This window comes from Diceros bicornis, chromosome 19 (assembly GCF_020826845.1).
Source record: "Diceros bicornis minor isolate mBicDic1 chromosome 19, mDicBic1.mat.cur, whole genome shotgun sequence".
Taxonomy (NCBI): domain Eukaryota; kingdom Metazoa; phylum Chordata; class Mammalia; order Perissodactyla; family Rhinocerotidae; genus Diceros; species Diceros bicornis.
The window spans coordinates 46659220-46672072 of NC_080758.1; the positions used below are offsets into that span (position 1 = coordinate 46659220).

Genomic DNA, 12853 nt, shown 5'->3' on the forward strand with positions numbered 1-12853 from the left:
GATCTGATAAAGTTGATATACGTAGGTCTAGGACACTCCTTTTACCTTTGAGTAGTATTACACTGAATGGTGCCACGTTTGTCTTTAGATAAATTTTAAACAGCATTTAAGTTGTTTCTATTACTTTGTTATTGCAAACAGTGCTGCAGTGAACATCCTTGTGCGTGTCTCCTTGGGCCCCTTGCAAGAGATTCGACAGGCTGTGTCCCCAGAGTTGTTCTTGCTAGACTTGGAAATACATTGCCACCAATGTGATATCACTGTTTTAACTTTATTTCTCCAAATATTATTGAGGTTGAACATTTTTTGTATGTTGATTGATCATTTATGTTTCCTGTCCATTTATTTCCTTTGCCTTTTGGGTTTTTTCTTTTCTTGGAATGTTGGTCTATATGTGTAATGTAAATATTTTCTCTATGTATCTTTTTTTTTTTAGGGTACTTTTGACAGATAGAACTTTTAGATTTTGATGTAGTCAAATATATATGTCAGTCTTTTTCTTTTACAACTTCTGCCTTTGCATTTTTAAGACAGGATTTTTCCACCTATAAGATCATAGAGATAGTCTTCTATATTTTCTTCTAGTAATTTCAAAATCTTTTAAAATCTTCAGGCTGTTAATATATCTGCAAATGATTTTTATGTATTATATGAAATAGAGGCCCAAATTAATTTTTTCCTCTATGATTAGACAGCACTATTTATTGTATAATTTATTCTTTCCCCACCAATTTGAAATGCCACCTTTAACATATATCAACCTTTCATAATTGTCTGGCTCTTTTCTGGATTCCATTCTGTTCTATTCCTACTCCAACAACCCACTATTTCAATAACTATGGCTTTATAATATGTCTACAGATTCATTAGGAAATTTGGCCCACTCTTTGTTCTTATTTCTTAAAATTTTGTTGACTAACTATTGCTTCATATTTACTCTTTTAAAATCAGTTTATTTCATTCCAAAAAAAATCTTGTTGGTATTTTTGATTGATATTTAAAATAAATGTTAAAAACCACCAGACTGTATACTATTATTTATTCCTAAACCTTCACAATGTATTATTTAGCTTTCCCTATGTATTATTCCTATTAGATAAAGAACAGGGCAGATCCAGGTCTTGTGGCTCCTGAAGTCTGTACAATTTGAGAGCCCTCTTTAAGACAAATGATGCCAAATTATGAATGCAGCAGTAGGTGCTGTGCCTTGGGGGCCGGTACTGGGGAGGTGCCTGAACCTCCAGCTTTATCAGCTTCATGGTGAACTCATCCCAGACCAGCAGCCTCACTTAGAGAGAGAGTCGTAGCAAATCATGCCTTCACTCCCACTAGAATAAACCACTAGTTCATGACTTCTAAGCCAGTTAGGTGGTGTAAGTAATAAAGTAACAACTAAATTTGCAGCCTCAGTTGTGTTTTTAGTTGTGTGTTATATAATACCACTGCCTTGACTGTTCCCTGGGATAGCACCTCACATTTGAGGATCTCAGGGCACGTTATGAACATTAACTAATTAAACCTCACAAAACCCCAGAGACATAGAAAGAGAGATACAGCATCACCTTGCCTAGTTCTGAATGCAGGCACCTCTGGGGACGAGCATGGCAGCTGCTTAATAATAATCTGCAACACCCATGGCAGTTTAGCCAGGACAATTAGTCGTCGTAGTTGGTAATTGTCTCATGAACATTAGGCTGTCAAATAGTGAAGTCACCAGGATTATTAGTTCATTGCTAATCTAACCCATTCTTTAAAATTTCTGACTTTTTAGTAATTTTGTCCTAATTGTAAAAGAAATACATGCACAATGAAGGTCTTGTTTCCTTTTAGTTGTGTTTTTTTTCTAGTTCTTCAAATTTAAAGCTTAAAATAGGAAAAGACTATCTTTTTTAAAAGTAAAGTACAATTTAACAATAGGGAGTTATAAGTTTTTTTTTTTAATTGAAAAAGTTTGCTGCTGAGCAACACAGATCAATGATGATAGGAATAGGAAGACCAGCTCCCTTTAAGAGCTGTATTGCTGGACGGGAGGATGAGAGAACTCTGGGTGCTGGAATGCTTTAGATATTCTTCTGTGTGTTGGTTACATGGGAGTAGATGTGTATAGAAATTCACGCACTTCACCGTATGCGTGTTATCTCAGTAACAAAGTAAATTAACTTAAAAAGCACGCTGTTCTTGTCATCATGAGAATGCTGGAAACCCTGTATAGATTATCTGGAAAGTTTTGCAAGGAGCAGGACGTATTCAGGAACTAGAGACATGATACATTTTATTCTCCCCAAAGTGTCCTTCTTGAGGAGAGGGATTCTAAGTCCTCTGCTCCTCTCTCAGGATATTTTCTCTCCATCCCAAGCTACCTGTCATGCTGGGATGCGGTTCTTGTTCATTGTACCTTCAGCATTATGTACCTCCTCGTTTAAGTCCTTTACACCTCCCTGGGCATCTAATTTTTCTCTTAGAATTTCATTCTGTTTCATTCACCTATGTCTTTCGTTTTTTTTTTTTGTGAGGAAGATCAGCCCTGAGCTAACATCATGCTAATCCTCCTCTTTTTGCTGAGGAAGACCGGCTCTGAGATAACATCTATTGCCAGTCCTACTCCTTTTTTCCCCCAAAGCCCCAGTAGATAGTTGTATGTCATAGTTGCACATCCTTCTAGTTGCTGTATGTGGGACGCGGCCTCAGCATGGCTGGAGAAGCGGTGCGTTTGTGCGCGCCCGGGATCCGAACCCGGGCCGCCAGCAGCAGAGCGCACGCACTTAACCGCTAAGCCACGAGGCCAGCCCCTCACCTGTGTCTTTGCCGGAAGCAGATATAGGGTATGAGTAATCTGGGGATGTGGGTAGAGAGGAATCTGCAGGGGCCATTGCCCTGGCTGGCGTTAGAACAGCACAGTGGGAGAAGAGGAAGCCGAGGGGATCTAGGCTGCCTCTGGCCCGCAGCATCTGATATGTCAGTTACAAGCAAGAAGACAGAGCGGCAGGCCCGTGCTGGCAGCAGTGTCTCTGGAGCCTCCAGTAGGCCCAGGGTCCTTCCTGCATCTGTGGCAGCCCTTCTGAGGAGGAGCAGCCCCTGGGCAGAGCTTCCTAGGTTGCTCTGAGCTAAGGTCCAAAGGCTGTGAGCAGATGTCAGGCTGTAAGTCCCCCAGCAGGGCAGCCACAAGATGAGCCAGAAATGAGGAGGTAGGAATGGGGAGAGATGGGGGAGAGGGGAGAGAAAGAAGGGGAGAGAGACAGTGGGAGAGACTGGGTGGGGAAGGGAGGGAGGGGGAGAAAGACAGACAGGAAGAAAGAAAAGAAAAGAATGCAGAAGGAGGAAGAAGAGAAGGAGGAGGGGAAAAAGAGCTTTTTAGACAAAAGGGGAGATTTTTTTTTCTACTGTAATTTTTAGTGAAGGTTAAATACTTGAACACTACCCTGGTTATTGGCTTTCCAGGACATAGAAAAAGAATAATGCTCTGCTCCAATTCTTCTCACTTAGAAAGTAGAAAAGTGAAGATAGTGGCCACTGTCACACTGCATGTTCACAACATTTTCAAACAAAGGGAAAGCAGCCCTGGTGCTGATCTTGGGTTTTCAGATAGCACTGCCGTAGCTAATTGTGGTCTTTTCCACATTCTGTCTTAAAATCATTTCAAAGCCTGCCATCTGGGAAGCTGACAATCAGTTGTCTGTAAACTTCAAAAGGGCTCCTGTGAAAGGGCCACGTCGCTCAGTAACTGGCAGAGGTCGAGGGCCTCCTGGGTGTCAGGCCAGGCCCGGGCCCATCGCTGGCATCATTTTATCTCCACCACTCCTGTAGGGGCAGGTACATTTTATCTCCACTGTGTGGATGAGGGCACAGAGAGGTCAGAATTGGGGTGGGCTGTGAAGACCCTGTTCGTCCCACCTCACGGTACTGCCCTCTGCAATATAATTCTTGAGATATGCTGCAGTTTAGAAACACGTTATCATACTGTCTCCAATTTCCTATGTCTCTGCAGATATTTATCATTTATTTTCTGTCCTTATGCCACTCTTTCTCTCAAAGATGCTGAGCTCAGGAGTAGCAGCCATAGTTCCCAGAAAATAGTCGAGGAGCCACAGGAACCTGTCTCTCTAGAGACCATGGAAAGAGTCCAGGTAACGGAGATCATTCACTCATGGCTGGGGCCTGGGAGTGGGCTGGGGGCTGCTTGTGCCATCAAGGTCAGGGGCGTTCCTGGTGGTGAGGTCGTTACCAAGAAGTTCTAAGGTCTTGGAAAGTTCTACCTACCAAGAAGTTCTTAGGTCTTGTGGAAGAGGCCTCACCAGCACTAAGATCAGGGAGACAGCAGGCTGGGAGGAAACAGAGGCTGCATGTTTGTAACAGACAAATTAGAGCCTCACTGCTATCTCCAAAAGTACTGGTCAGAGTGGAATTTCATCCCTTCTCCACCTTCCTTCTCACTCATTCCCTGATTTCTGGAGGCTGAGATGGATAAAACTGCTCATTTAAAGCCAATTAGAAAATCTAGACTTTCTGAAGAGACTTACATGCTGTCCACATACTCAAATGAGGCAGCATTTTCCTGCCTGCCTGATTGGGCTCTGCAAGCTACAGAAACTCCCTGGGGAGCTTCTGGCTCTGATGTCCTTGCCTGGCCTCAGCAGGAACCGCCCCCCTCCTGCTTGCCAGGGTGATGCTGACAGAGCTCTGCGTGTGTTGCTGCTGCCCTAACCTAAAGAGGGGTAAACCCACACCAAAGGAGCCACAGCCAGCCATGGAATAGGTTACATAGGATTTGGCAGATGGGCCAGCGGTCCAGCCTTTGTTTCGTGTCTGCCAACCTCTGACCACGAATGGGTTCACAGTAATGTAAATGCCTTACTTTACTGGACTCTGGGTCCTCACATGTCTCAGGACATGTTTCTTGTATCCTCAGGAACAAGGCCCCACCAAGGGGATGGGGCAGGAGTGGGGAGAACAAATGGGCTCACTTCTAGGCTGACGTTGTCAGCCTGGTCCTACATCAGCACTGTGTGTGGTCGGAATCTCAAGGTGTGTTTCACTACACAGCTCCTTCAACTTCTGGTCTTCCTGACTTCTCCATCCAGCTGGGCCCAGGGCCCATCCCTGACCCAGGATGGGGCAAGTGCATTGCCATTGCTTCCTGGACTCCAGCCCCCAACTATCTTTTTTTTTCCTTTCCAATTTTGGACAAAACAATATTGCCCTTGCCCATCAACTCATGCAAAGAAAATCTTGGGAAGGAGAGGAGGGAGAGAGGACCTTTACCTTAGCACTAGACCACCTGGCCCATCCTCCTGAGTTGTCACATTGTCTCCATGGAAAATGCATTATTTTCCCCCAAACCACAAAAGAACCTAAACTGTAGCTGGTTGGGTGTTATATTTCAAGTGCTGATGTATTCTCTGCACAGAGGTTGGGCCATCACAGTGGTCAGGTGCTGCTAGGTGCTGATGATACTCATGAGACCAAAATACAGCCTCAGCCTTCAAGAGATGGTGGCATGGTTGGGGGAGGGAAGCCCCCTAATTCAGTATGTGGAAAGGAGGATGGGAAACATCCAGAAGGGAGGACTGAGGGACACCTGACCTTTTTAAAGAAGGTTGTATGGCATGGATTAGATTGAGGGAAATGAAGCTGATGAATGGAATTAATAAAAAAAAAAATATAACAGTGCAAGGGACTCCTGCTTCTGGCGAAGATGGAGTAACAAAGACTAGATTTACTCTTCTGCCTGAAACAACCAGAAAGTGGCCAAAATACATGAAATAACAGCTGATCAGGTAACAAAGGAGAGTGATGCCTGAGAGATGGGAAAGAAGCCAGGTAGTCTTCCAATTTCCCAGGCCTACTGCCTTGAGAGAGTTCCAGGCCAGTTCTCCAGCACAGGGCAGGAGAAACCAGTGGGAGCACACTGGACTTCCTGAGTTGAGGAGACAGATTTTTAAGTCCATGGAGACTAAAGCAAGTAAGGTTTGTGGGGCGGAATACAAGAAAAGAGAGAGCTGCACAGAGAGAAATGTTAGACACCAGCAGGGAGTCACTCTTGAGTATTCAGGTGAATACTGATCAGCGCATGCTTGTAAGAAAACTGCTGAAGGTCAAGCTGAAGAAAGAACCTCCCCAAAGGATTAGAGTTAACAGTGCCCAGTGCTCATACAAGGCTGGGCATTGTACCTGTTCCCATCAGCCAGACTGGACAACCTTATGACTCACACGGCTTTGGGAGAGTGCACAGAAGAGTCTTGCATCAGTAGTGGGGAATGATTAGCTCTAGAGAGAGCACTGCTCCAGTCCTGTCTGACAAATCTTTAGAGCAAGAACCAAAAGGATCAAACTGCTTCCCAAGTAACTTATCTGAGGCCCAGAACAAAGTTCAAGAATATTTGTAGGAAAACAAGATTATCCAACACTCAACTAGGTTAAGTCACAATATTTGGAATCCAATAAAAAATTACCAGGCACTCAAAAAGCTGGGAATACATAATGCATAAAGTGGAGATAACTCAATAAATTGAAACCAACCCAGATCTGAAGCAGATGTTAGAATTAGTAGACAAGAACATTAAAACAGTTATTATAATTATATAAGTTCCAAAGATTAAGGACAGACATAGAAGATTTAAAAACACCCCAAATAAAACTTCTAAAGATAAAAACTACAATTCATGAGATGAAAAATACACTGGAGGGATTAACTATAGATTAGACATCACAGAAAAAAAGAAATGAGAATTAAAAAAATATATCATTGTATCAGTGAGCTGCGGGATACCTTCAAGTACCTAATATATATGTAATTGGAGTCCATAAAGAAGAGGAGAGAGAGACTGGAACAGAAAGAAATATTTGAAGAAATAATGACTAAAAAATTCTAAATTTTATGAAAACAATAAACCCACAGACAGAAGTTCAACAAACAGCAAGCACAAGAAACATGAAGAAAACTATACCAAAGCTCATCATAATCAAGTAGTTGAAAACCAGTGATAAAAAGAAAATCTTAAAAGAAGCCAGAGGGAAAAAAACACAAGTTGGGAACAAAGATAAGAATGGCAGCAGATTTCTTGTTGGAAACAATGTGAGCAAGAGGACAATGGAGTCACATCTTTAAAGAACTGGAAGAAAATCAACTATCAACCCAGAATGTTATACCCAGCAAATATCTTTCAAAAGTAAAGGTGAAATAAAGACTTTTACCTACATACAAAAGGTGAAAGAATTCATTACCAGCACACCCATACTACAAGAAATGTTAAAGGAATCCCTTTAGGCAGAAGGCAAATGATACCAGATGGAAATCTAGATATACACAGAGGAATGAAGAGCATTGGAAATGGTAACTAAATGGGTAAGTGTCTAAGATTTTGTTCTTATTATTTATGTCTCTTTAAAATAATTGATTTCTTAAATAAAATAAAAACAACATAGCATAGGCCTTATAACATATGTATAAATAAAATGTATGACAAGAATAGCACAAAGACCAAGAGGGGAGAAATGTAAGTGTACTATTTTAAGTTTCTTATACTATACCTGAAGTGGTATAATATCACCTGAAGATAGACTGTGATAAGTTAAAGACATATACTATAAATGCTAAAAAAGCACTAAAGTTATAGATCAAATTCAGAGAGTTATATCTAATAAGCCTACAGAAGAGATTAAGTGGAATCATAAAAATATACAATTAATCCAAAAGAAGGCAAACAGAGAGAAAGAATAAAGAACAGATGAGACAAATAGAAAACAAATAGCAAGATGGCAGACTTAACCATATCAATAATTACATTAAATGTAAATGGTCTAAATATCCCAATTAAAGAAGATATAAAGCAGATATAGATTGGATAAAAGACTCAGTTTTATGTGGATTACAAAAATGTGCTTTAAATGTAAAGATACAATAGGTTCAAATTAAAAGGATGCAGAAAGATACTCCGTGCTAACACTAATCAAGAGAAAGCTGGAGTGGTTTTATTCATTTCAGACAAAGTGGATTTCAGAACAGGGAGTATTACCAGGGATAACAAAGGTCAAGAGGACATAACAGTCCTGAATATTTATCCACCTAATAATAGGACTTCAAGACACATGAAGCAAAAACTGATAGAACTGCAAAGACAAATAAATAAATAAAAAACTATATTTGGAGATTTTAATATCCCTTCCTTAATAATTGACAGAACATGTAGACAGAAAATCAATAAGAATATAGAAGATTTTAAGAATACTATTGACCAATTTGACCTAATGGACACTTATAGAACACTCTACCCAGCAACAGCAGGATATGCATTCTCATGTGCACATGGAACATTTACCAAGGTAGACCATATTCTGGGCTACAAAATAAGTCTCAATAAATTTAAAAGGATTCAGTTCATCTAAAGTATGGTTAGGTTTGTTTTCCCATGACAAAAGACATTATAAGAAAATAAAACTACAGATCAATAGCTCTCATGAACGTTGATGGGAAAATTCAAATAAAAATTTTAGTAAATTGCATCAATATATAAAAAGGATAATGCATTATGACCAAGTAGGGTTTATTCTGGGAATGCAATGTTGGTTTAACATAAGAAAATTAATCAATGTAATTCACCATATTAACAAACTGAAAAGAATACCTATATGTTTATCTCATAAATTCAGGAAAGACATTTGGCACTCCAGTATTCATTCCTCATAAAAACTCTCAGAAAATTAGGAATAGAAGAGAACTTCAATTTGATAGAGGTTATTTTTGAAAAACCTATAGCTAACATCATACTTAATGCAAAAGACTGAACGCTTTTCCACCAAGGTCAGGAACAAGACAAGAATGTCTGCTCTCACCACTTCTATTCAAAATTATGCTGGAGGTTCAAGCCAGTACAAAAAGACAAGAAAAGAAATACAAGGCATCCAGACTGGAAAGGAAGAATTAAAACTGTCTTTTATTTGTAGATTATTTTTATTTTTATTCATAGATAATTGTCTAGAATCTTCAAAACAGCTACTAGAACTAATAAGTAATTTAGCAAGTTGCTAAACATGTACAAAATTAATATGCAAAGTTCAATTTTATCTCTATATAATAGCAATGAATGGTCAAAAATGGAAATAAATGCCATTTATAGTAGTACAAATATACAAAATACTTAGAGATAAATCTGACAAAAATATTCAAGACGTATACACTGAAAACTACAAAACATTTCTGAGAGAAATGAAATAAGACCTAAATAAATATCTCACGTCCATGGTTTCAAAGACTTGATATTGTCAAGATGTGAGTTCTTCCCAAATTGCTCAGTGTAATCCCAGGCATAATTTCAAGTGGAATTTTTATAGCAATTGAAAAGTTGATTCCAATATTCATATGGAAATAGAAAGGACCTAGAATAGCCTAAATAACTTTGGAAAAAGAACAAAGTTGTAGGATTAATACTACTGATTTCAAGACTTATATAAGTTCTTGTAATTAAGACAGTGTAGTAAAGATGTCAAGTCAACAAATAGATTAGTGGAACAGAATAGAAGATTAGAAGTAGACTCAGCACATAATCTATAGTGACCAAAAGCAGATCATTGTTTGCCTGTGGTTGGCAGAGTGGCACAGGGTGGGAGAGAGGGGCACATGGAAATACAGAAGCTTTTGGAAGTGATGTGTATGTTCATTATTTTTATTGTGGTGATATTTTTATGAGTGCATACATAGGTCAAAATTTTTCAAAAGGTATACTTTAAATATATGCAGTTTACTGTATGTATCAATTATACCTCAATAAAGCAGTTAAAAAAACCTAGTGCAGCTTTGAAGTTACACGGAAGAATAAGAATAGTGGAGTAATAACTAACATCTGCAGAGAATTAGGAGTTGCCAGCACTGTGCTAAGCATCTTTTATCTACCTACCTATACTTATTTTATCCTCATAACAACCTTATGAGGTAGGTGCTGTTCTTAGCCCCTTTTTATGGATGAGGAAACTGAGGTTCCATAACTTTCCCAATGCCACACAGCCAGTGAGCTGTGGAGCCAAGATCTGAAATCAGGCAGCTTGCTCCAGAACTCAGGCTCTGAACCACTGTGGGTGTTGATTAATTCTTGCGTCTTGCCATTGTCATTTGCAGGGAAAAATCCCAGAAGAAGCTGCAATTGAGGAACTTTTATCAGCTGTCCAAAGTGGAAGTACTAGTGAAGTGGAGGTAGGGCTTGCTAAGGGCCTCGCATGCCGGCTGGTTGGCCCCCACGCAGTTCACTCCTCACCACCCAAGTCTTTCTGTGCCCCTTCCTCCTCCAGGCCTCCCTGCCTCTCTCTACCAGCTTGTATTTGCCCTCTTCTTTAGAACTTCCATAAAGCTTCCCTCAATTAGCTCTTACTGTACTGTGATTAATCTTTTATTTTATCTCCCTTGCACAAATTGGACCTAGAAGTTACACTTTGTACATCAATTATTTGCAACAATTTCAGTAAACAGAGTTTTCCTGTTCTTCCCATTGTCCAGAGGGAAAACATTTTGGAAGGGCAAAACATTTATAAGAGTTTTCTCCAACCAAATATATCATATCCACATACATACACTCATATACACACCTGTATGTATTATATATCATTCATATGTATCTCAGGTTCCAGTAACTGCTCCCTCTTGTTTCAGATTCAGGCCAAGGGGTGGTAGCATCTTCCTCCAGTTGCTATCCCTGTGGCACTTCCTCATCCTTTTTGGTTTCCCTTCACCATGCCCACACCTTCACACCCGGTCCTTTGTTAAGCCTGCTTTGTCTACTCCCTTGGAGTGAGCCGTCTGTTTCCTGCTAGAAACCTAAGGATTCGGGTAGAGATTGGCAGGGCTCTGTGGACCCTGCTTAGGAATTTGAACTTTTCTTAGAAAGCAAAGGAAGGCTTTGAACGTTTTAAGTGGGAGATTGACACACTCAGACATTCTCATTCCCCAGTGATGAGCACAGTTCTGAACTCTCGGTGGATTCCCAAGCGCCTCTTGTTGGTAGGTCGCTACCAACATCTTGGGCTGACTCAGTGTGAGTCAGCCTGAGAAGTCTAGAGAAACCTGGAGGGGGGAACAGGGAATGGAGGTTGAACCATCTCCACAGAGGTCCTGAGACAAATTCACATAACACTAATCCTAGACATTGGAGTTCTGAGAGAGGGCTGGATCATCACACCCCTCTCCTCTCCAGATTCTGACCAACTAAGAAGGCTACACACAGGTCAGCTAGGGGTAAAAATACCACTTTATTCACTAAAGCTGAACTGGAGAGCAAAGCTTGGACCTGTAACACAAATGGGTTTCCTATTTCCCCCACTGAATTAGATGTGCACACCTGGCTGTGTGCAGGCCTCCCCCTTGGGGAGGGTCTGTCTTCCTGGGCCAAGTGCATGGAGGAGAGGAAGAGGATGCAGGCTGGGAGCAGGATTTGCTGCTAGAGAGAGAGTGTGCTCAGCAGGCACAGGGTCCATTTCCTGAATCTCACTTTAGCGTGTGCTGTGGGACCCCCACCCACATCCCTCTGGCACTGCACATTCCTCAGCACCGTGAGGACGCGGACTCCCACTGCCTGGCCTGTCTACAGTGCTGTGCCTGCAGCAGGTCAGAATCTTTGGGGAGCAGCCGTCAGCCAATGACTGAAGGCAGTTGGAGAAGCAGTCCCCCAGCTCCTTGCCTCTTACTTGGGACAGCTCCAAGGTGTGTTCCCACAATCTCCCAGAGATCTCAGCGGGATGGAGTCTGCAGTGGTACCCACTCATTACACTCTGCGTGAGTGTCCTTTCCTTCCTTGCCTCACTTCCCCACGCCCCTCACAGAATTTCCTGGCATCACTCCCCAGTAAACCTAGCTCAGGGTTTGCTCTAGGGAAACCCACGTTCGAGTGCTCACTGCTTGTACCCTGGGGAAGAGAGAGTGAGGCATGCAGCAGAGGGGAGCAGCTTTCTCTCCAATATTTCTAAGAGGCTAGCCATTCTTTTAGGGACCTAAACAAGGATGTGGAGAGGAGACAGCGTGTAGATGTACTGGAACCCCAGAGGGCATCTGGGTCAACAAGGTGGATTGATCTCCTGTGTTTATCTCCTCTCCTTTCTGGAAAAAACCACTGAAATGACAGTAAAGGAATAAGAAGGGCACAAATCCACAAAAACGAGACTGGGAGAGGCGATAATGGAAGAGGAGCACTTTCAAAATGTTTAAAATGAAGAAAATCAATGGAGGAGTTTACACTGGCTTAGCACAGCTGAGAAAGGTGAAAGGCAAACACTGTTATGAGACGAAGGACTAGTGAAAAATGTATGACTTCTCCACATATGTCCACAAAGGGCTGAGGACTTAGAGCTTCTGCGAAGATAGGGAGAGGACCGGGCTGAAAGGAGGGGTCTGTCTGACAGCCTGCTCTAGAGTGTTGGGGACACTAGGTTCCCTGCAGGCAGCACTTAGCTCGTCAACTATACCCCAAGTGAAATGGCCAGATGACTATTCCCTGGAGAGATCAAACAGAAGCAGCTCCAAATTCAGGTTCAGCCTGTGCTATACGAGGCTGTGTAATGCGGAAAGGCAGAGAAGAGACGAATAAGTAGAATTCTCCATTTCAAATGGAGGAATCCCTGCCCTCTCCTCCTGCCATGTTCTCCAAACGCCAGAAGCCAGGTCTTTGTATTAGTTTTTTATTGCTGCTGTAACAAATTATCACAAGTTAGTGGCTTAAAACAGCAAAAATTTATTATCTTATAGTTCTGGAGATCAGAAACCCAAAATAGGTGTTATGGTGCTAAGATCCAGTTGCAGGCAGGGCCCTATTCCGTCTGGAGACTTTAGGGGAAAATCTATTCCCTTGCCTTTGCCATTTTCTAGAAGCCACTTGCA

At 41.5% G+C, this 12853-nt stretch overlaps 1 protein-coding gene across 1 annotated transcript in view; it reads left to right on the forward strand.

Moving 5' to 3' along the window:
* The window catches only part of CFAP61 (cilia and flagella associated protein 61), a 286840-nt gene that overhangs the window by 90954 nt on the left and 183033 nt on the right, over window positions 1-12853 (forward strand). The window contains exons 8-9 of the mRNA XM_058563317.1: window positions 4033-4124; window positions 10109-10183. Of these exons, the coding sequence (XP_058419300.1) occupies window positions 4033-4124; window positions 10109-10183 (167 nt within the window). The remainder of the gene's footprint in view (window positions 1-4032; window positions 4125-10108; window positions 10184-12853) is intronic.